Source organism: Corapipo altera, unplaced genomic scaffold (assembly GCF_003945725.1).
Source record: "Corapipo altera isolate COAL_440 unplaced genomic scaffold, ASM394572v1 2b, whole genome shotgun sequence".
Lineage (NCBI taxonomy): Eukaryota > Metazoa > Chordata > Aves > Passeriformes > Pipridae > Corapipo > Corapipo altera.
The window spans coordinates 32425394-32448861 of NW_020884874.1; the positions used below are offsets into that span (position 1 = coordinate 32425394).

General features: G+C 35.2%; 1 protein-coding gene across 4 annotated transcripts in view; it reads left to right on the forward strand.

The window, feature by feature from the left end:
• Positions 1–23468, forward strand: part of PACRG (parkin coregulated) — a 224784-nt gene that overhangs the window by 116568 nt on the left and 84748 nt on the right. For all 4 annotated transcript variants that reach the window (XR_003526110.1, XR_003526109.1, XM_027634135.1 and 1 more), the window contains exons 4-5: positions 766–937; positions 12611–12760. Coding sequence is in view for 2 of the 4 variants with exons in the window: in XM_027634135.1 (XP_027489936.1) it covers positions 766–937; positions 12611–12760 (322 nt within the window). In the remaining 2 variants the exon portion in view is untranslated. The remainder of the gene's footprint in view (positions 1–765; positions 938–12610; positions 12761–23468) is intronic.

The window sequence follows — 23468 nt, forward strand, 5'->3', positions numbered from 1 at the left end:
ATTCAGAGCTCTGACAGACCATAAACAAACTTCTGACTCTCTCTGCCTAACCTGGGTGTATGTGGAACAGTATTGATGGGTAAAAGAAAGAAAAGGGGAAGAAAACTAGAGTGCAAAGTCCTGCACAAAGTCCACAACTTGTGTGGACACTTGTGTGTAGCACACTTCGTATTTTAGGATTAGAGGGAGGTTCCTATTAAAAATAGGTACCTGACTTCTCGCTCTCTACCTTTTTTTTCACAGTAGGTAATAATGGAATTTCTTTAGAATTCTGCTCCTGACATTAATAGAAAATAAATTAGGCCAATATTCTAGAAAATTGAAAATTCTGTACAAATATTGATATTTGTACTGTGCTGGATATTTGTTACTTACAGGATTCTTCCTCTTGCTAGTTGTTTCGAGTGTCCAAATGAAGATATAAGATTTTTCTGAAATAGACAGAGTACTGTTCTTAACATGACTGGTTTGGTTCCTGTGGGTAACTTGCAAAATAAGGTACACAATCTGGTATTGAATTATCCAAAAGTGAAAATATATGTGAGTATATTAATTTTTGTTCCTTCCCTTAGGTCTAATATATCTGTATTTTAATATCTGGTCATAAACCATAGTTGAGACTCAATGATATTCTGCAGTGATAAAAAATGAATTATTATTTACTAAACACGTCTGTGTAGAAGGCATGAATTATCTGTTGGCCTGATCACGTTATATTAGTACTGAAAAAATGCATTTATTTGTTTGTTTATTATGTATTTTCAGGTAGAGATTGAAAATCTGGACTATCATTACTTTCTACCTTTGTTCTTTGATGGGCTTTGTGAAACGAAATTTCCATATGAGTTTTTTGCTCGTCAAGGAATCCATGACATGCTGGAACATGGTGGAAACAAGATTCTTCCTGTCGTTCCTCAGCTCATTATCCCAATAAAAAGTAGGTGAACACGTAGGAAAAAAATCCCTGAAATTGTAATTATGTGGTGTAGATTTTTGAAAAATTGCTAATTAAACTGTCAGACATGACAGCGTATATATTTCATGAAGATTATTGCAAATGTGAGTAAATGTTAAGATATAAGGCCAGAAGGTCTATGCCTTCAATTACTGCCCATGATATCTGCAGTAATTCAGAAGAACAGGCTATCTGGTTAGTGGGTTTCTTTATTACAGGTGGCTCTTGGTCTTTGGAAATGTGATGTTTTCTTAGCTAATTTTGTATATTTATGATGTAGATCCATAACTGTATAGACCAACTCATCTAAACTGACAGGAGAAATTAACAGATGGCATTTTAAAAATATTAATTTTGAAGGTTTAATATATTCATACCTTTTTTCTGTAGAATTATGTGAAAGGTAATAAATTATTTTAGTACCACTGAAACTCCAAGTGTAATACCACCAAAACTTTATTTTTTTGAAGCACCTAGTCTTTCAGATATATTGTTTTGTCCTTTCTTCTTTCTTTATATCAGTGCCTTGAAGAGATATTATTCTCAGCCATCATCCTTCTTTAGTTAGGTATTTTGGTTCTTAAGTCTGCACACTACACCTATACAAATAGATGCTCATATTTGTTTAACTTGGCTTCTGTTTTATCGTTAATCATTAATGGTATCATTACTGTGTTTTGTCCTGTTTTTCTGAGAGGCTTCAAGCATCCATTCTAATACAGAGCAAAACAGAGTAATTGTATTTGTGATACAGAATGAATAGAGTCAAGTACAGTTTTGAAAAAGAGGAAGTGAATGCAGTTTGGAACCTGATAATACTGAAATAATAGTGTTGGAAGGGTCAGAATTGTGGAGTTCTTTAATTCAATTTTTTCTCAATTAGAAAAAGTTTAATTATAGATGTCATTATCTCTATCTTACTGTAGATTTTAAAAATGTCAAAATGAATATATAATATTCAGAATGGTTACTCTGTGACACTTGAGAAAGGTTAAGAAAACAACGTTACTGGGGTTTGTCTCTAAAAGGGGAACCTGTAAAGAGAAGAATCATGTCGCTTCTTTAGAACTGTATTTTCAACACCAGGAAAATATATTTATAGTGGTATCAATTTTTTGGAAAGTTGAAATAATTTCTTCAGAAAAGACTGCAAGTTTATGACAGTAACTATTCCATTAGGATTTAAAAGTCTTGCTGAGACCAGAATCTAACTTAGAAGTAGTTACCTGGAAGCTTTAGGTGTTGCACAGCATTTAGCATTAGAAAGAGACCGCTAGGTAAGGGTATTTGTATGGGTTTGATATATAGTCTTTTAAATCAAGTCATAATTTATGGTGCTGGAACATATTGAAGAATCTACTAGCTAAATTTAGTTGTTAGTTCTGCTTTCTTTTATTCACAAGTGCTTATTTTTTAATTTTAAAAAGGCTTCTGTGTGAGCTTTAATGTATGAAGAGTCTAAGTATTATCAATGATAAAGTCTTCTTCCTGATTAAAGCCATATTAATATTAAAAAAGACACCACCAATCCCAAGAATCTGAAATTGCATATTTTTAAGGGTTTTTAAAGTTGCTATGACTGTGTAATATAGCAGTGTCATCATAGCTATGCATTTCTGTGACTCGGCTGCATCCACAATAAACTCAGATACGTTTTCCACAGATTACTGTCTCTAAAGTGTCCCACTGGGTGAGTTATGTCTGATTAACCAGTCTTCTTGTAGACCATATTTCTACTGTGAAAGAGTGAATCATTTTATTGTTAGTCAAGGCAATATATATGATGAAGGAGATAAGGTTATAAGAAAGGCAGAATAACAACTTTAAAGATAGAATACTTTTAAAAGCAGTTTTCTCTCCTGCATGTTCATCAAAGGAAAATATTAGTAAAGAGCTGTTCTCTAAAAACATTTTAAATTAAATGTTAGAATTCTGTATCGTATTTTAATGATTTAAGGAGAAATCTATCCCCACCCATCCTTGCTTAAATTTAGCACTTTTTGAACACTGTATCATTAGAGATAAAAATTATATTATTTAATCAATCTATGTGTTATTGTAAGCCCAAGTTCTTTCAACAAATTTTCTTCTGGTAATAGAAACAGGCAGTGACGAAGAAAACGCCATACACTTGAAATTAACAGGCCTGGTGTCTCTTCTAAAATACTTCAAATATTATTAAAATAATAAAGAAGAATTATATTTAGTTGAAAAATATTTGCTTTTTTTTGTTTTGTGTTTGACACACACTCTTTTTTATTTGAAATTCAGAGGAAGGAAAAAGCCCTCAGGTTGGAGGCATTAGTTTCTCAAAGAGAAAAATATTCAAAATCTATTTTTATTTCTCAAAATAAAAATTCAAAATATATTGTACCTTGCACTGGAAAAACATGATAAAATAGTTTATAAATATAGTCATTGCATGACATAAAATGCAGGAAAAACAAATTTCCTGTATTTGTAAAACTTGTAAAGAATCCAACTAACAATAAAAAAAATGCAAAATCAGAAAATGGAATTAATTAAGGTGTAAAGCTTTTTACTCCCTTTCACAGAAGATATAGGCAAATCCATTTTCTGAGTTATTTAAACCTCAGCAAAGATTCATAAATTGAGCCAATAGCAAAGTACTTTGGAGCAGTATCATGAAAGTTCTGATGCACAACACACAGCCAAATGTCTTCTTAGCCAGAAACATCTATGTTGTTACTTTCAGATTGCAGGCAGGTAAAAAGACAGAAGAAGGAGACTAATTTTGCCCCATATCAAAAACTGGATTTGTGCCAGAGAACCAAACAGAACCTCTGGGGTGGCAAGCAAAGATGCCTGTAGGTTATGTGAGAATTCCTTTATTTTTAGGGAGCAGAGGGATCTGTCTAGTCCTGTCATGTCTTTCAGTAATGTACTGATTTATCTTAAAATTCATGTGTGACCTAACATTAACTAACGAAGAAAATAGCCAGGAAGGTGCCTATGGTACCGAGTGCTTGCCAGTGGAATAATCCTATATTCTGTGGGCATTATGGGAATGTGAAATTAATTTTGATACTCATTTGGAGGGCAAATTATTGCTTTTAATATTACATGTACCATAGCAAATGCCAAATCAGAAAAGCTCTAAGTCCTTTCTCTTGCTTTCATTAGTCTTCCACAACTCTCAGATTCCTGACTGCATAGTTCCCCAGCATTCTCTGCATGAAACACACATGCAGACATGAACACTGAAGGCGCCAGAAGTTTCTACACCTTTGTCTAATATTTCTGTGAGTAACATCAGGGACATACAACACAGTGTGTGGAAGCACCTCCTCTCCTTTCAGAGGCAGCGAGCGTGCTACCATTCACATTTGCTTTGCTGGCAGTGTAGTTGTAGGAGTTTTCAACCCCTTCATGCACAAAGTCACCAGTTGTTCCAGCTCTCACACTCTGACTTTTGCTAATGCATTTTTTTGTGGAGCAACTCAGTGAATCTCACATCTAGATGTATCAATAAAAAGGAAAAAAAAATCCAAATCTGAAATAAACCCAAAATATTTTCAGAGTGGCATTACCTTGAAACTCAGATCATTTCAATGGTCTAGTTTATAAATGCACTGTCACAAATGAAGTAATAGTACACAACAGGACAGAAGCTGGAGTGAGTGAGTAGAAATGATCAATAGGAACATCTTCATATAGCTTTGCTAAAGTAGTAAATAATGTGAAATTAAACACTTAAGCATCTTGAATCACCCATTTGCCAGGATCTTTTCTATTTTACACTGTGAATCCTAGAATGGATGTGTAGGCAATCTGAATTTAGGCCCAAAAGCCAATAAAGCTCACATCTCTGCACTTAAATTGTAACTTAGATGGAAGTATTTTTTTCTACACAGTTGCATTCAGCAGACAAGCTCTTCTGATTGAGTCCAAAAAAGAAAAATCTCCATCCTAAGGAACACTGAAGTTTTACTTTTTGAGGCTTTTTTCCATGCTGTTAAAAATCCCTTCTGTGACACAGTAGACCAAGGATACCTTAAACTTTGTTGAAAATATTTCTTCAAGGGAAACAGATTTTTTGTGAGTCAGATCTAGAGAAATGAACAAAGCATTCCTCCCTCAGTGTCACCTACAGAGTCCTTTTTAATTTTTAATAAATTTCTAAATTAAACAGATTTCTGTTTTCTATTTGCATGTAAAACGTGGATTCTTGTTGTCTTGGGCGACAGTGTAGTTAATTCCTCTTTAGTGTCAAATCAGTGTCACTGTTGCATTTAGATAAGTAAAGTTGAACATGTTGCTAGCAGTTGTTCTAAGCCGAGTTGTATTTACATTTTTTCTCACATATCTTCACTATATTTAAGAGTATTTAATAGTCATTAAATACTTCTTTTCATTCTGCTGATTTTTATGGAATAAATGTGGTTTTCTACTCTGTAGTCTTTTTCTTTCTGTGAATCCTGGAAGTTGATTTCTGTCATCTAAAGGAAGTAAATCGAACCTTTAATGGAATTGTTATCTTCTTCCTGACTGACTGTTGCTCTTGAGAACCAGTTCTGCTTGTTAACATCACAGACTGAAAAATAACTGTAAATGAGCTTGCTTTATAAGACTTAAAGTGCTTTTAAAGAAAGCAAGAGTCTCTGACTTTTTTTAAAATTTTCTTGATACTCAAATACTGCCCTGTAGGTTTCATCAGCCAGTACAAATGATTGTAATTAGGTTTATGTTACAGTCTTCTGCTCAAAACTGGTCATTTCAGGTATTTTCAAATAGTATAGAAACTAGATTTTTTATTACTGCCATTTACTACTGTCCATGAGGAAAAACTGTGTTTCTCATTCAGTCGAGATAAATCTCATCCATGTTTGCAAAGTGAAATGTGCAAATAACATCTCTGACTTTTGGCGTTAGAGCTATTCTCTCCTGAATTTATTAATTTATTAACATTTAGAATTTATTAGTAATGAATTTCATCTGCCGTTTTATCACCTCGTTTAGAAGGACTGTAAAATCCTTCTAGAGTTCCTCAGAGTGAGACCTTGTCTTTGGCATCTGGAATAACTTGGTATCGTCAGAAATCTTTGTTATCATCAGTCTAAATCTCCTCCAGATCATCTATGGATCTACTGAAAAGCATGAATTTATGCATAGATTGCTGCAAGGCCCTAGTAGTGATACTCCTCCTCTGTGATCATTTTTTGTTGCCCTCAGTTCCTATCTCTAAGCCATTATTTATGTGGAAGCCATTGCAGTTAGGCTTTTCAAAAGCCAGTGACAGACCTTACCAAGTACCTTTTGAAAGTCTAAGAAAACTGTATTGTCAGGCTTTTCTTGTCCATATTCTTCTTCTTCAAGGACCAACAATACATTTAGAATGCTATATTATTTTTTGCAATACAAATGCAAATATTAATGCCCAGACCTTTTTTGAAAATGGCATCACATTTCATTGATAACAGATCTGTTTCCATCAGAAGGGAGGGTACTCAGTGAAGTTTTAGTAGCTTAGCACAGAGGAAGGAATGTTCACCTAGGAATGGATGGAAACTGTAGACTGTCATAGTCACTGAGAAGGTTTTTGGGACTCTCTTCTCAGTGTCTTCGTTATACTAGATAATTAAACTGGTCCGCAAATGTTAATAGAATTCAAGATTTGTAGGAGCTGATCTAGTAAAATACCACAATTACAAGCACAACTAAAGCTGAAAAAAAGGCACTGAATTTGTCTTCCATATTCTGCTAGATCGCATTTCTTGCAAACATCAATGTTTCACTTGTGGATCTTAGCCTTTTCTGTGTCATAGGCTTTGGCTTTACAAAATCAAGTCTTTGATGACAAGGTTGTCCTGAGGTTTTCATGCCTTGCCCCCTACTCCTCCTTCCCATCACTTTACTGCAACATGTCACTTTCAGTTGTACAGGAAGAAATATCTGTACATCTGTATTGTTATTTGGATCAGGATCTTACTGGACTTGTACAGAACAGAAGGTTGTTATTCTGTTTTACTCTTGATTGAAACACTGTGTTTCATTACTGTTCCTTACCTTCATTACCATTCTGTGAAATTAGCATAATGCTGTTATATCCATTTGGGAGTTAAGTAGTATGCATTTTGAAAGTTTTGGACAAAAATCTCTGTAAGAGCAGTATATATCACTTTAATCAATTGCATTTTGAGAACACTTTGTGTTTGGAGTTCTTTCAACCTGGCTCTGTGAATTTAAAAGAAGCCCTTGATCAACAAGATTAAGTAGATCACAACAATCGAAGCATTTTTATCCTGAGTGCCGGTTGCCCTACAGGAGACCTCCTCTATGTATCTTGTTCTGCTTCAGGCAAAGAATTTTCTAAAACAGTTGCCTCATTTACCACTTGAGTGAGATATATGAATACAAACTGAATTGGTTTTAATCTTTGGTTGTGAGACTTAAATATAAAATGGAACCTGCCAGTGCATTTCTAAACATAGATTCACAGGTGTGTTTGAAAAAGAAATGGAATATAATTAGAGGCCAGTGAACATTAGAGAGAAATAAATTATCAACATAACTTTTATTACAACCACCAAAATTCAATTTAGTACTTAAACACAAGGTGGAGGATTGGGGAAACTGTAAAGTTCAGGCTATCGATGTGCTATCTGGGGAAGAATGTTCTGATTCGATCTCTTCTGTGAAGATACATTGTGTCATGAAACAGATCCACTGTGTACTGGGAGAAATGCTGTCATGTTTCCTGGCTTATAAAATCTATCAGTCCCAAAGATGAGAACTCTGGTTTCTATTACAGACAACATCTCAGATTGAGATAGGATTTTCCAAACTGCCACATAAAAATAAAATATACATGTAAAAAATAAACTTACATAACTTCTAGGTTTTTTCTTTGAGATGTTAGAAATGTTACTCAACTAAAAGGCTTGAATGTTTTAAAATAATTATTTCTATTGCAAACAGGTGGTATATATCTTAAAGAAAATTTCTGGTCTTAAGGGAAATTAGCAAAAGAACATTCTAAATTTATATCAATTGCCAATAAAATGTAACTGAAATTAAAAATACAGTGAATTAACATTCACTGAAGGCAATGAATTTGTATTTTATATTGGATCATTGCTAACAAGCTAATAAGCAGTACTTTGGAAAACTTCCATCCCAAAAATATTCAGTGTTTCAAATATGCTTTCAAATTTCATAATTATCTCTTACTGTGGCTTTGAATGGTAGAAACACAGAGCTGACTCAGATACTGAGCATTTACATCAGATATTTAACCTGATAGCATTGTAAAATTCTCTTTTATTTAAGAAATTTATGATGAACCTCAGAAAATATTTATTTGGAAAAACTGTAGCAGCACAAAATAAAATATGTTTGAATGAAAAATACTTCATTATAAACTTCAATTGAGCAATTATTTAAGCTTGAGGGTTGCTCATTTCTTGGAAAAATGTGTATCCTAATCACAAGCAAAATCTTCAAGTTTATATATCATTAAAGGAGAAAACGTCAAAACTACCAAGCAACAGAACCAATGTATTGGGCTGTTTTTTTTTTTCCAAGTTGCTATTTAAGAGAATCTTACAATTCATAGCTTATAGTCTATGATGATGACCAAAGTGAAATATGTACCATTGAGCCAGGGAAGTCGGGAGCAGAAAGGTGTCTTTAACTGAGAAGCAAATCAATTGTTCACTTTGCTGCTATTGTGAAGATCCATCTCTTACAGCAGGCTTCTAGGCCAAGAGGCAACAGCCTAGCATGCTTTGTAAATTGGAATACTTGGGATATTATGCATGTTTCCTTCATTTGGGCTATGTAGCTGTACTGCACCAAGTCTTAAATGCTCTGCTTTATTCCTGTGTAAGGATACTAGTACTTTCTCCAGTTTCTGGTAAACTCTGGATATCAGTGACATTTTCCAATGTGTTGAAATGTACTATTTTCATATACTGCATTAAAATTTTCTTCCTTTGATTCACATGGGAGAATGGTCTGTAGTGATGGTAGTACACAGAAAATAATTACGAGATTTTTAAAAGATAAACAGATATTTAAAATTGATGTATCTTCAGGTCAAGGACTGCCTCTAATTGAGTGTCTGTAAAGTGCCTAATATAATCAAGCCAGGAGCTGGTTGACTGCTATGCATGCCACAGTCCAAATATTTAATAGGAATAACAACAGTTCTGTAGTCAATTTGATCTCATTTTTGATATTTACAAGTGTTTTCCTAACGCACACTGCAGATTTCTGCAATTTTAAGGGATTCAGGCTCAAATTCTCAGTCTGTTTGATTCTATCATATCCATCTGCATCTATATCCATGCAGGCTGCAATGTGTGCCCTACTCTTATACCAGCATTGGGCAGCAGCAGTGAGCACAGCTGCAGGAGGTGTGCCCAGGTAGAGGAACTCCTTCACTTAGTGACAGGGTTCCTGAAGGAGGTAGGTAGGCTGAGAAATATGAAGGACAGTGAGAGAAAGAGACTACTGGAAATGCACCCTACCTTCTCTGAGACAGGCACAACAGGCAGACAGGATGTGTGATATGGAGAATTCCCTATCCTTTCTCCACATGGGTGAACACAGTGACTCAAGAGGTAAGGGGTAATGGTGACAAGTTCCTTCGCTTGTGCGACAGGCCCATCTCATCTGGGACTGCTCCACCTTCCCAGGTGCCCCTATACAATAGATAAAAGGCTCTGGAAGTGGTCAGCTAGCCTGAAGGTGTCACAAATTGAACTGTGCTCTGCATCAAAACTGCTTCTAGAATGAAAAAAAGAACTTGCCGTTAATAGGAAAGTCCTTTCAGCAGAGAACAGAAGGCTTAATATACAGACTGGACCCACTTCTTTGGAAAGCCCGATGCCTCCCCGGGGCCTGGGTTAAAGATGTGAAGAGAAAGCTTCCTATCCTGGTGCAGCCCTCAGATTACTATCCATTATTTATTTTTTAGGTAGGCAGTGAGGAAGTCTAAACAAGAAGTCTGAGGACAATCGAGAGACTTCAGGCCCTTGGGACAGCTGGTTAAGGGATCAAGAATGGGATCAGTCCCTTCCAGTTGCAGAGAATGATGAGGGAAGAAGCAGGAAGAGTCAGCAGATCAATACCTGGCTCTGAGCCTGATGTCACTGGAAGGATTTGGAGTTTTTTGATCATGGGTCAGTTTAAATGACATGAGGCCTGCTGGTACCTGTGTCAAAATGTCTTCTTTACCTCAGTCTTTAGGAGTAAAACTAATTGTTCTTGGAATATCCCGTCCCCTGAGCTGGAGATATGGATGTGGAGCAGAATGAAGCCACCATATTTGAAGAGGAAATGGTCAGGGACCTGCTGCACCACTTAGACAGAGACCAGTCTATGGCGTCAAATGGGATCCACCCAAAAGTTCCTCCTAGGGGTAGTTGGACAGCCATTTCCACTTACATGACACACTGCATGCCTCAAAATAAGGTTTCTTATACTCTAGGACAGCTTCTACAGTCAGGAAGAACTATTCCTGGACGTGGGTACAATTTGTTGGTTAAGGATTAAGAAGCTGTAATTTCTGTCAATGATAATTTTTATGTCATTTAGTTAATTATTAATGTGGGTATGAATAATCAGTTTTATTAATTTATATTAATTCATTCATACAAGTGAATATAAATATTCTTTCATGTTTTTATGAATGACATAATTGTTCTACTTAAAATGCAAGTGTTAATGACACTTTCCCTACAAGTTCTGTTAGCTACTATTTATGTGTATGACAATTTAGTAATGAATAATGTGTATGTTGGAACCCCAGAGGTTCCTTTTCCAGTCACATCTTTATGAAAATGAGTAATACCTGTTTCTCTGTAAGAGAATATTTTCCTACCTGAGACTTGGACCTAATCTTTAAAATTGTGTCTGGGAATCTCTCTTTCCTAAAACAGCCGTAGAACATCTACCAACAAAAGCATATTTTGGAATAGCCAACCTCTTTGTCGGAACTTAATGTAAGCATGCCGCATTGGTGGGCTTCCATTTGACACATTAATAAACTCAGAGACAATATGAAATTAACTGCAGCCTGGTGACTACAATAGAGACTAGCAAATAAGTAAGGAATTCAGTCTGTATTTTAATTTAGCAGTATTTCTCTAACTTGGAATCACTATGATGTGTAATAGTACTTTTTTACTTTGGGCTCTCTAAGTGTTTTCTAACTGTAGTTTCAATATGCTGTTCACAAGCATGCTAGGAGGTATAAAGGGACCTTATTTACTAGTTGATTTTCAAGAGTTGTCTCTACGCATTGACTCAACCAGTCTACCCTGCCCTTGCTTTGGAGCTCTCACTCTGATTTTTATCATTCAGCAGACATGCAGTAAGAAGCAGAAGTGGGCGGGGTACAGTGCATTTGCTTAAAGAAATGGAAAAAACGACATTGCTCCTGTGTGAGAATACTACTTCATTCCTTATGAAAAGACATTCCTGTGCACTGACAAAACTCAGCACCAGAAATACTGAATCATAGAACTGTAGAATCACAGAATGGTTTTAGGTTGGAAGGGGACTTTAAAGGTCATCTAGTTCCAACCTCCTGCAACATCTTCAATCCTATTACTTTGGTTTGAAGAGGCAGTTCTTAAAGAAGTTGTTAGTAACTCATCTTCAAATTTTGGGGTGTTCTTTACTACGATTTTTTCTAAATGCTTATAGTTAGTGTCATGCTATGATATGTTGCGTCACATATTTATATGCTTTCGTGATTATAAAACACAGAAATGAGTATGAGCTTATCTTTTTCAATTCTTTCTGTGTGCAATGATGTAAACATCTATGTAAGTGGACAGAACACTGGAGAATTACACCAATATGTAATAGCGTACCAAATTTGACAACTGCTTCCATCTGCATAATTTCAGAGAAACTTTTATAAATAGATGGATTCTACAAGGAAAAAAATAAAAAGCATGACTCATTTTTAATTATAAGAGAGAATGCAAAGTACTTGCTCTTAGTAAAATTAAAAGAGAAGAGAAAATAAAGGTATTTATGAAATGTCAAAGTGTCATAAGATTAGAAGCATGACACTGAAAGCTAAGAGAAAAATCTAAGTAGGCTAGACAAAATCTTTTTTTTTGAGAGTGTTTTTCTTTTGAAAAAAAAAAAGCCTACAAGGTTTTTTTTGTAGTTTTTTTCCATAAACATTTGCTTCATTGTACTGATTCTCAGAATAGTAGGAATTGTTAGTTGAATGAATAAAATGATCGTGAAATAAATGAGTACAAACATACAAACACTAATTGTTGCACTAGAATGTATCTGTTGTGAACCTTTGCAGGTTGTCTTGCAGTTGAACAGTTCCACTGGCCCCAAATGGTACTTACTGAACATTTATTTTTCATTTGTTTGGACCTCACCAGTATTACACAGGCAGCATGAGGGAATAATGAGCTGCATTCTTTGGGTTACTGAAGAGTCAGCACAAATTGTGGGAACAAATAACAATCAGACAAGGCAGTGTTTTATAACATCAGGACTGCAATCCATCTTTCAAAGCTGGGCTAATAAAGGCCCACTTACAATCCCCGGCAGAGTACAGTTTAATTAAATTTGTCCATTAGAGGACTCCTCCCCCTCCCTCTACATTTTAGAAATTAATTCTACTTTCTGCCTGTTGTTCTTTTTGCATCACAGATGCACTGAACCTTCGTAACCGACGCGTCCTCATCAGCACACTGAAAATCCTCCAGCACCTGGTGGTATCAGCTGACATGGTGGGGGAGGCCTTGGTGCCTTATTATCGGCAAATTCTCCCAGTCCTAAACATCTTTAAGCATTTGAATGGTGAGTTATCCTAACAGACACTGTCTTTCAACTCCTAAGGTAAAAAGGGGCTTGAGACAGGGTTAATTAACAATGTAGTTAAGATTTATTACTGTATATAAACTCAAATCCATTTGGAGCTCTAAATAATATAAACTCTCCCTCCTACTATTCCCTAAGGATGCACTGAAATTAACAATTTCATTTATTACTCCTTGCACGTACAGTTTATTTAACACAGTACAGAAGCACCGAAGCAGTACTATAATCTTCCAATAATTAAATTGTAAAGTTTTGTAACAGTCTTTTGAATACATTAATAAATTGCAAAGGTTTTTTCCTCCCTCCAACACATTAGTTCAGTCCAGCTGTTTTATTCCATTCTGTGCTCTCCACAAGCAATTCACTGCTACCAGAAGGTTTAGGAAAGATTAAAATTAAAGTTAGAGATCAGACTAATTAATTTGAGGGTCAAGAGAACTCCTTGTTATAGAAAATTTCAAGTTACATAATATTTAGCAAAACAGTGGAGTTTGAAGTTATTACTGCCCACTTAGGTTTTATTTTAGAGAACTTTAGAACTAATTTGTACGTACAGTTAAGTATGTTTGTTTCTTTCTAGTCCATATCTCTATTGCCAGTCCCAGTCTTTAATAACTGGTACTATGAGTACTGTATGCTGTGAATGCATTTACACCACAGTCACCAGCTGAATTCAACATGGTGTCTCTTGCTTTTGCCAAACTAATATCTAAAGTATTTTTCTCTAGAAAATCTATCTATACTTATCTGTTCAATTATCTACCAAGTTACTGTATTTAAAATTTCTGTTACTGACTTGCAGCAGATGTAAAGAAATTTAATTCCTCACAATCTTTCAAAAGACATTTTTCATTAAATTCGTGTCATTTTAGTAGTTCTTTGCAGGACTCCTTCCTATTATACTTTCTGTTTGCATTGCTATGGAATATAGTACCTTATACTCACTCTTTAGTCAGTATAAGATTCACCTCCGATTGAACACATTCACCTCAGACTGCCTGTTCAAAGACTGACTTCAAGGTACAAATGAAATTTAGATTTTAGATCCCTTTAAATACATGTGCATCTGTGACTTTGTTTTCCTTAGTGAGAAATGTGAAGTAACATGGCATTCCACAAATGCAATGTAGTTCAGATGACAACTGTGGCTTTCTGGAAGTTGTGGGATAAGAGGTTATGAGTGTCATCTGTAGGCTGAACTTAAGTAATTTCAGTAGGGCTCCTTAGGAGTTGGAAGATTCCCCCTTAACAGATCTAATTTCAGTATCTGGCACAAAATAAGATGGTAAAAATGACTCTCATTGATTAATGAATATACCACGCATGCTTTTTTCCAAGTTTCAGCCTGACGTAGCCCATAAATTCTCTTGACTAGGCTTTTCTACAGTGATTTCAGATAAATAATAGGGAAAGCTCATGTGTAACCAGGTACATAGCTTAACAAGGCATTAAACACAACCTAAATATATCTTCAGTTTTGATTGTATTGTGAGCAAATAAACCATATTTTCAACATATTTGCATAAGACCTGTGCTCTGTAAGTTTGTGCCTGTATTAAACTACACTAAATCATAATATTTGGCATTGAAGAACTAAAATCCCATCGAGAAGTGAAAAGTAATAGTTCAAAAATAATTAATTTTATTAAGTCATTACTTTTCTAGAAATAAAAGTTCCTAAATTTCAGTATTACCAGGAATGAAATGGATACTATTTGCAAGGCCTGCCATATGAAACTGTTCAACTCATTCAGTATTTGCATGTGAATGATAGGAAATACCTCTGTCTCCTCCTGCCTCAAAAAGATTATATTTCATTTCTCCTTCACTGGTGGTTGACAGAAAAGCATGCTCCCTTCTTCCTTCTTTCTATCAAAATAAGCTAATAGGCAACTGAGGTGCAGGTGTTTGCTCCCAGTTATAAGAAAGTGGTAGACTGATTTGGGCTATTTTCTCCACTGTTTGTTCATACAGGTGAAAAATGGAGTGAGTGGAGTGTACACTCTTCTTCCTTCTTTTCTGTATAGCTTGAGAAAGCAGAAACTGTGATACATCTTCCAGGAGTTGTATGAATTGCAGTGTATTAAGTCAAACTCTGTAAAAGTTTGCCTCAAATTAAGTTAGCTGGAAGAAGCCATGTTTTAGTCATTACCACCTCACTAGATCAGTATTGATCTGATGAAAGCAACTCTTTCCCAAATTCAGCATCTGTGAATATCACTCTCACCAAACAAGCTTATTGTCAAGAGAATATTAGAGAAAACCCAAAAAAACCCTTCTAAACGAACAAAACAAACAAAATAAAACAAACCAAAACTAAAACCAAACTAACAAAAAATTGGTATTGGTAAGAAATTAAGATCAACTTACTTTAAGTTCAACTTACCTGATGACCAGTTCAGAACAAACCAAAATGATTCTTCATGCAGTATGTGTGATGTGAAGCTCTGGAACTCCCAGCTCCAAATTCTTTAGATACCAAAGATTTATATGGATTCAGTGGAGGCTCAGAAATGTCATAAAAAAGAGCCTATTGCTTGTTTAATAAAACACATGGGTAATTGATATTGGTAATTTTTGTAAATTATAAAAAGAAGAGTATTTATTAAAAAAATTAAAAGTTTTAATTATTGAAAATATCTAAAACTTGATCACCTATCTGAGTCATAAGATACAGGTTAAATTAAATCAATGCAACCTGAGTTATAAATGCCAGGGGGAAGATCCAAGCCTCCTGAGACAGTCTATGTGAAAGCCACAGGAAAGAGTTCAATGAACTTCTGAAGAGTCTCAGTAGTGAGCAAGGGGCTTTTTGGTGCACAAAGCATATTTGGTGTGCCTGAATTTCTGCCCTCACTTGGAACTTAAACCCTGACTTGCAGCAGACATTTCTTTTCACTGGGGTTCCTGAGTGCCCTGTTGCAGAACATTAGAACATCAAAGAGCAAAGTTCTGTTGGTGATGCTGCCTTTCGTGTCTTTATTGGTGGAGACAGTGAGAGCATCCTCACCAACTGGCCAGGATGTGCTCTGAAAAGGGGTTGAAGCTTTCTGTTGAAACAGTTAACCAGAGCCATAAGGGTGGCAGGAGGGCAGAAGAAGGGAACATGATATTCCAGTGACTGAGGAAAAGGAATACTGGTGAGACCTAGGAGCTGTTTGTCTAATCTCTGCAGACTGGGAGGGGACTAGCAGTCTCTAAGCAACCTTCCCAACATATGGTCTATTACGCACATTTGCAACTATATAATATAATAAACAATAAAAATCACGATGATGCTTACTAAGTCATATTATAAATCCTGTAATGCCACTGTAGTTTAAGTGTGTAAGGTAAAAGTACTGTTACGAAACTCATTTAAATCTTGTCAAAGGGAAAGAAAATTCTGCATAAACTCAAATGGAAGTGTTCTTTTGCATCATAAAACCTTTTTTTGTGTGTGCCTTACTTTCTAAACTGTCTTTTATAAATCTGTGAACTATCTGGTGTAAATACAACATAAAACCAAATACAATAAGTTTTCTCTTTTATGAAAACAGACAGAGAAGAAAAATAAAATTAAAAAAAAAAAAAAAGGCAGTCTTCAGAGTCTAGAATATGCTATTAGGGTATATTTATACCAGAGTGATGTCTGAAACAGAAACCTGTTCATTAAAAAGATTAGACCATTAGGAACAGCAAAATTCTCTTGTTTAATTTACCTGACTGGTAAAGGAACATTTCATTGATTCACTTTAACAACTATTTTATGCTGTCAAATCCAAGCAGTTTTAATGGCTGTATTAAATCAATTTATGTACAGAAAAATATTCTCATGTCATCCATTTATATTATTCAGTAGTGATCAAGAGCAGTTTTGCTGTAGAATAGATGAAAACAAAATATTGTTAGGATTTACATGCCTCAGAGAGAGCAGTGTGGGGTGGCACTGTACTGTGGAAGGTACCTCTCCAGCATGGTAATTTGGTCTATGACTTGTTTCAGTCATTGTAAGGCAAACAGGGGTATTAGGGCAGACTGAAACCCAAGTTTCTTTTGGCGGCAATAAAAATGCTCTGACACTATCAATAACTTAAGGCTAACATAAACTTCTGATGGGCCTCTACCTATGTATTCAATCCCTGAAAATAAAATGTTAGAGGTATGACTAAGAATACCTCATGTAACTGTGTCATAGCATTCAGCCAAGTGTGAAGCCACACAGCAGAATTCTAATGCATGCTTTACAACACCTGAACTTCACTCGGGAAAAATCATTCTTTTGTCTGAAAGGTACTTCATATGCTTTGGAGAACTCGACTGTACAAAATGCAATAGTGTTCCATGGACTCTAAAAGAAGAAGCAGGACTCTTGTTTAATGGCAAGAGCAAAACACTGTGCCTACAGGTACAAGTGCTCCCTGTGTTGGAGTTTGAGTGTTTTCAGAACTGCTTGTGTATTCCAGAGGCAGTGATGCTCCTCCAAGTGCTTCATGGTTATTAGTAAGAAGCAGCAATTATCCTCTAATGTGATTGAATATGCTCTAAAGAAAATCTCTTGCCCAGAACATTTCAACTGTTTGCTTCTTCCACTGGGAAATACAAAAGTCCTTTCACAAAGAATGTCGGTCCTGTTCTAAAATACTTTACATTTTGCCATCAACTTTTGTTTTTGAGGTTCTCTTAATTTCTCCTATGAACTTTGAGATTTCAGATTATTGCCAGACAACTTTGCTCAGAGTTCCCTGCTACTTAAAAAAGAGTAGATGCTGTAGCTTTTTTTTTTTCTTTTAAACTGAAAATGGAGATTCCCACAGAATTAGTTGATTCATGGTTGAGATTTGAATAAAAAACACTTAATGCCATAAGATTATTGATAAAATAAACCATTTTAGTATACTAGTCCTATCAGAGCAGTAACATAAACTGTGTACTAAATCCAGTTTTCAAATTGTTCTTATGCTTCATTGTGACAATTATTCTTCCTATTCCTATGCATATTTTGCAAGCTTTTTCATTATTTCCAAGCTTCCTTTAAATTCCATCAGTTATAATTTCTGAAATTTAAAAACAAAGATTCTGATGTGACTTTAAGGATACACATTTCAAAGGAATAAGACCACCATGATAACACAGATATTTGTGAAAAAATTAGTTTAGATACATTTTCCATTTTTTTTCAATATAAACCCTCAGCAGAAGAGGATTCAGAATGTTCTGATTCATCAACATTTAATGAAAAAGATTGTGGTTTTCCCAAAATGGAATCTGCCAGTAAATCACCTTTTTAAGTAGATAGGGATAAATTGATCACACTCCAAAAAAGTTATCGTCATACTACTGGGAAGCAAAATATATTTTTGTCATTCCCAAATGTAATTAATGATATTATTTCAAAAGGCTTCCTTTGAATTATAGTTTTAAGAATATTTATTTAACAAATGTACTTCCATGTTTTTACGAACGTTTCTACAAGATCAGCTGATGGTCTTTTAATGGTGTTTTTCAGAAATGTCTTGGGTTTTGTTTCTCAGGAACGTCATCTTGAAAGCAAAAACCTCCTAAAATAATGTTTCGTATTCTAATTGGATATGCAGGAAAGTGATCCTCAACTGTTATCAGCTGTTGTCTCACATGTTATTTTGCACACTGGTCAGTCTCATTTTGTTTCAATGACCACTCCTGCACATGGAGTTACAAAAAACCCGCTGGAACTCTGAAGCACAGAAATTCGAAGTTACCAAGGCCTACCTGTATTGGAGCATTTGTTGCTTTAGTATCTTTAATTGAAAGCATGTGATTTTAAGCTGATAATACAGAAAACTTCTAATGTATAATCAAAACTCTGTCAGGTACTTTATAACACACTGAATCATCGCACATAGATCTTAATTGCTGGATAATTTCTAATTGCTATCTAATTTCTTAGCTGAAAATACAGCACCAGTTGTGCAAAATAAAACCAATTCAACTGTGATTAAATTGATGCTATTCACACTTAGCACTTAGTTTTAATGTGTTAATAGTGTAATTACTTCAGCATCTTGAACTTTTGATAAAAGAAAAATGAAAAGCTTCCCATGACAGAGAGTGATACATTACATAAAATATTTTCTTTTTCCTCTTTCAGTTTTTAATTTTTTGAGTACGATGACTCAGGGAAACGGGAGTTGTCTATTGAATGACAAACAGGTTGTGTGTGAGTTAGGACATCTGAATTCACAGAAAATTCATGGGCAAGTAAAATGGTGGAAACATCAAATTCTTCCTGTGCTTCAGTGAAAACATCTGTAAAATGAGTATAACCTGAATGATCTTGTAGGCCTCAATCAGCATTTTGTTTGACAATTAATCAGAGCTATCACAAAGTACCAGAACAGTGGGTATGTGTGTCAGTGAAACATAATTATCATTCAGTTAAGTGTTCATATCATGCTTTGCTTTAATACTTTTGTTGGATTTGTGTTCCTATGGGAAATAATTACTCTTGGTAATCCCATGTTTGAGGACAATTTGGACATTGAGGACTAAATTTATGCAGAATTACAGTGATATCTGTAAGTCTGCTTATTTTGGATACTTACACCTGTCTTAATATCAGCAGGTATGTATCTGGCCTCCAAAGAGACAAGGAAGTGTTTAAGTTACTGCAAAGTACATAGTGTAGGCATGCTTTGAGCAAATGTAGTGCATAGCTGCAATACAGACATCAAAACACAACAGGCATAGTCATTTCAATTTATTTTGCTTGCAACTTTTTTTCTGGTTCGTTTGGCATTGAGTTGGCCAAGAAGACCAATGGCATCCTGTGTGTAGCAGCAATAATGTGGCCAGCAGGATCAGGGTAGTGATCATCCCCCTGTACTCGGCACTGGTGAGGCTGCACCTTAATTTCTGTAATCAGTTTTCAGCCTCTCACTGTAAGAAAGACATTGCTTATTTCTCTGGAGATGAACTCTTCTGGAAAGGGTTGTCAAACATTGCAACAGGCTGCCCATGACAGTGATGGAGTCACCAACCCTGGAGGTATTTAAAAGATGTGTAGATGTGGCACTTAGTGACATGACTTAGTGGTGAACTTGGCAGGGTTAGGTTGATGGTTGGACTTGATGATCTTAGAGGTCTTTCCCAATCTAACCAATTCTATGGTTCTATGGTTGTTTAAAAAAAAATAAAATGCATGTACAGTTGTGCAAGATTTCTTCTTTGGGTAGAAGTTCTGAACTCTTTGCTGAACCTGACTGAACTACACCACGAGGGATGGTACAGGCTGACACATATTTATAGAAAATACTACCCACACAACTAGTTCAGGACGTGTTCCAGCTTGGTGGAATTACATCTCCATAGGTTCATAGTTCTGCAATTCTGATTAAAGCCCCCTAAACTCTGGAGTAGAGTGTGCCTGAACTTCTCATTTTCAATTGATTTGCTGTAAGCAGCTCCCTATGGACTTCTTTGTCACTCTTCTCAGGCTCCTGATTCAGTTTGCAAAGTCTTGTACTGTCTTGTAGGTGACAAGTCTACCTCTGCAGATATTAAGTCTTTCTTTGGACCTGGCCTTACAGTCTAGATTTTTAAAATTTGACTACCTTCCAGCTAGGAGTTATTGTTTTCTTCTGCATAACTAATTTCTATGCTTTTCATATAGTTGGTTTGCAGTTGATTGTTAGGACTGAGAATTGATTTCTTCAGTTGGACTTGCACTGCCTGATTCATTTAAAATTACTTTCAGAGTACACACTAAGAAATTCTGCGAAAATATTTGTTTTCTGTATAATTCTTTTTATGTATGTTTGCAAACAAATTTGCCTAAGTTTGAGGAGACATATGGTTTCAACTTGTCACATTTATTAAGGTAGCACATTTTTTATTTTAAATATACAACTGAAATCTGTGTTCATTTAATAATTTTAAGTTGATTTTTTTTTGTATACTGCAGATATTTTTAATTTGTGTACTCAATTAGTATTTTTGCTCTGAGGCAACTATTTCTGTGAAAATCAGTGTGAGATTGCCAAAATCGCAGAAATTAGCTCTGCACCTGGCTTTCTGTTTTTATATCAAATTAAAAACAAAAGAAAAGAAAACAAAACCGGTAATGGGGAGAGAGAAGCTCAAGAGAGAGAGGGAACTCCTTATCTGGATGACAATATTTCTTGTGGCATCTCTCTCTTGCCCTCAAGAAAAACAGATTGAAGCCCCATGTAATGGAATCATACTGGTGGGAGCGTAAATATTGCAGTGTGATTAAACCACCAAAATACTCAGGTGATTAAAGTGCTTCAGGTCTTTCAGTTATTATTCTGTTATATTATTTCACAACGTTGCTTTTTTCATAGTTTTTGAAGAACACTGGGCAACAAAATTGATTTTGTGAGGCCCATAGCTTTGGACTATTGATTCATTTTTTTATATTGCACATCCATCATCCTTCTTTTTAGACACACCAGCAAAAATATGTGTTCTTGTTATAATATCATCTGGTCATCCCAATGCTGATGCAATTAGCACGTGGAAATCTTTACTTCTTTGACAGGACTATACTAACTGAGAAGTACCCTTTTGACTTTTCTTATTCGAGAATTAATTGAAGTAGATTAGACATTTATGATCAGAGCATTTGCTTACTAACATCTACATCTAATTCAGAAACTAGTACTTTCAGCTAGGAGTTATATTTTTAGGGGAAAAAAAAAGGCAAAACCAACCAACCAGCCAAACCAAACCAAACAAAAAACAAAGCCAAAAACAACCCCCATACCACCTATTTTTGTGTTAAGACTTTCCACTTATGCACTATCTTAGGTTCCCTGTTATTTTTGCTTTGGAAACTTCATTAAGCATTCAGTAACAGGTAGGGAATGCCAAAGCTAACGTTCAACACTATCACTTCTCACTTTGTTTTACGTATTATGATACAGTTTCTAATGAAAAGAATCTGACACAGTACATGAAAAGGAATTAATATATAATTAAGGATGTTAATACTTTTTCAGATTTAGTAGTTGTCAAGCTACCGTCGAGGTCAGCTGACACATGACAGTAATGGGGTTACCTGTTGCTCCTTCCTACCTTTTTTTCTCCAGTCCAGTGATCAGAAACCCATTTACAGCTGAATTACATGGGAAACAACTTTGGCCAATATACAGAGCAGAGGTTGTCAAATGGTACTGTCTGTACCTCATGTCTCACTGCAAAGTGCTTTTTCTACTTCTGTAATGCTGGATTTTGGTTAAGATATTGATATTCTGAACCAATTTCCTATTGTGTCAACAGTAATTGTATAAAATTTTTTTATTCACTCCCAGCAATCCCCATGTATTGATATGTTGTTTCTTGTTTTTTACTTAATGGTCAGTTATCCAAGACAGAAACAGATGCGTTTCTGATGTATTTGTGTGGTTCTATCAATGATGAGTTCATGATCCAAGGTCCCTGACTAGGATTCTTTAGCCCTATAATTGTACAGCTACATAGCAATGATGTGCCATTGAATCAAACTAGGGATTGTGATTTGGAATTAAATTTAAGTGTAGTTTTGGATTATACAAGATTTCATATATTTCTATTATGAATATGTTAAAGTATAGGATAGTACAATGATGATCAATTTGTCACAGATACACTTAAGGTGAGCAGAAATTCTAATTGCATATAAAATTAAGAATATTTCTGTAACTAGCAGAGTATAAGAAACAGAACACAAATTCTAACAGATATCTGAGCAATCAAACAGATGTGAGGAATGAAAATGGATAAAATAGAAATTTTTGTTCAAAGAATGTTCTCCTTCCACAAACCTCACCTTTGTGTCTGTTTGTCAGTCTTCTTTTTCTTCTAGCAATTTCCCCCATGTTTCATTCATTTCCTAATCTCATTGCACTTTACAGCATTACAGAAGACTTGACTTCTGGTTTTATTTTTTTATCCAAGTTAGAGAAAAACAATTATTCCAGTTTTGCTGGTTTACTGTTATTGTCAGTGTCTTTGTGTAAGAAAGAAGAGTTCTTCAGCAAATGCCACCAAAAGAAAGTAAACATATTTTAAGAATTAACTTTTCCTCCTCAACCTAAGCAAATAGGGGGGAGCATTGCAGAGAAGAAGTTTTTTAAGATTTATAACGTAGTCTTAAGGTACATGTTTAATAAATCTGACCTTCTCACTGTGGAAAGTATTATGCAAGGAAATGGTATAAATACCTGTATGTTGGTTTAATGAGAACTGTGCACTGACAAAAAGGTGCACTGACAAATATAAGAGTGTGATGTTAAATCTGTACTTTAAACTGTAGATTATATGTTGTATTCATTTCTAGCAATGGAAAGAGACAGAATGTATTCAGAAAGCCTGGATATGTGAAATTAAGTTTCATCTTTGGAGGAACTTGTCTTCAGTGGTTGCAGGGAGAACCTGCAGAGGTTACCCTTACTAGGAAGCAAAACTAACTTCAGTGTGTAAATCATCCACGTGTTAGATTTCAGAGAGAAACAGACTGTCCTAGTAGATTCATCTATTGTCACAAAAATGTCAGTTGCAAATCAAGGCTAAGCAGTGGAGTAACCATAAGAGGCAAATCATCATAGGTGTTCATGATTATAACTAAGGAAAATAAATGTGAGGCATAGGAATAATTTGAGTTGCAGTCTCTGTAGCAAAAACATTGTGTGGTATGTTATTTGAGAAGCAGCACAAATAGTTACCATAG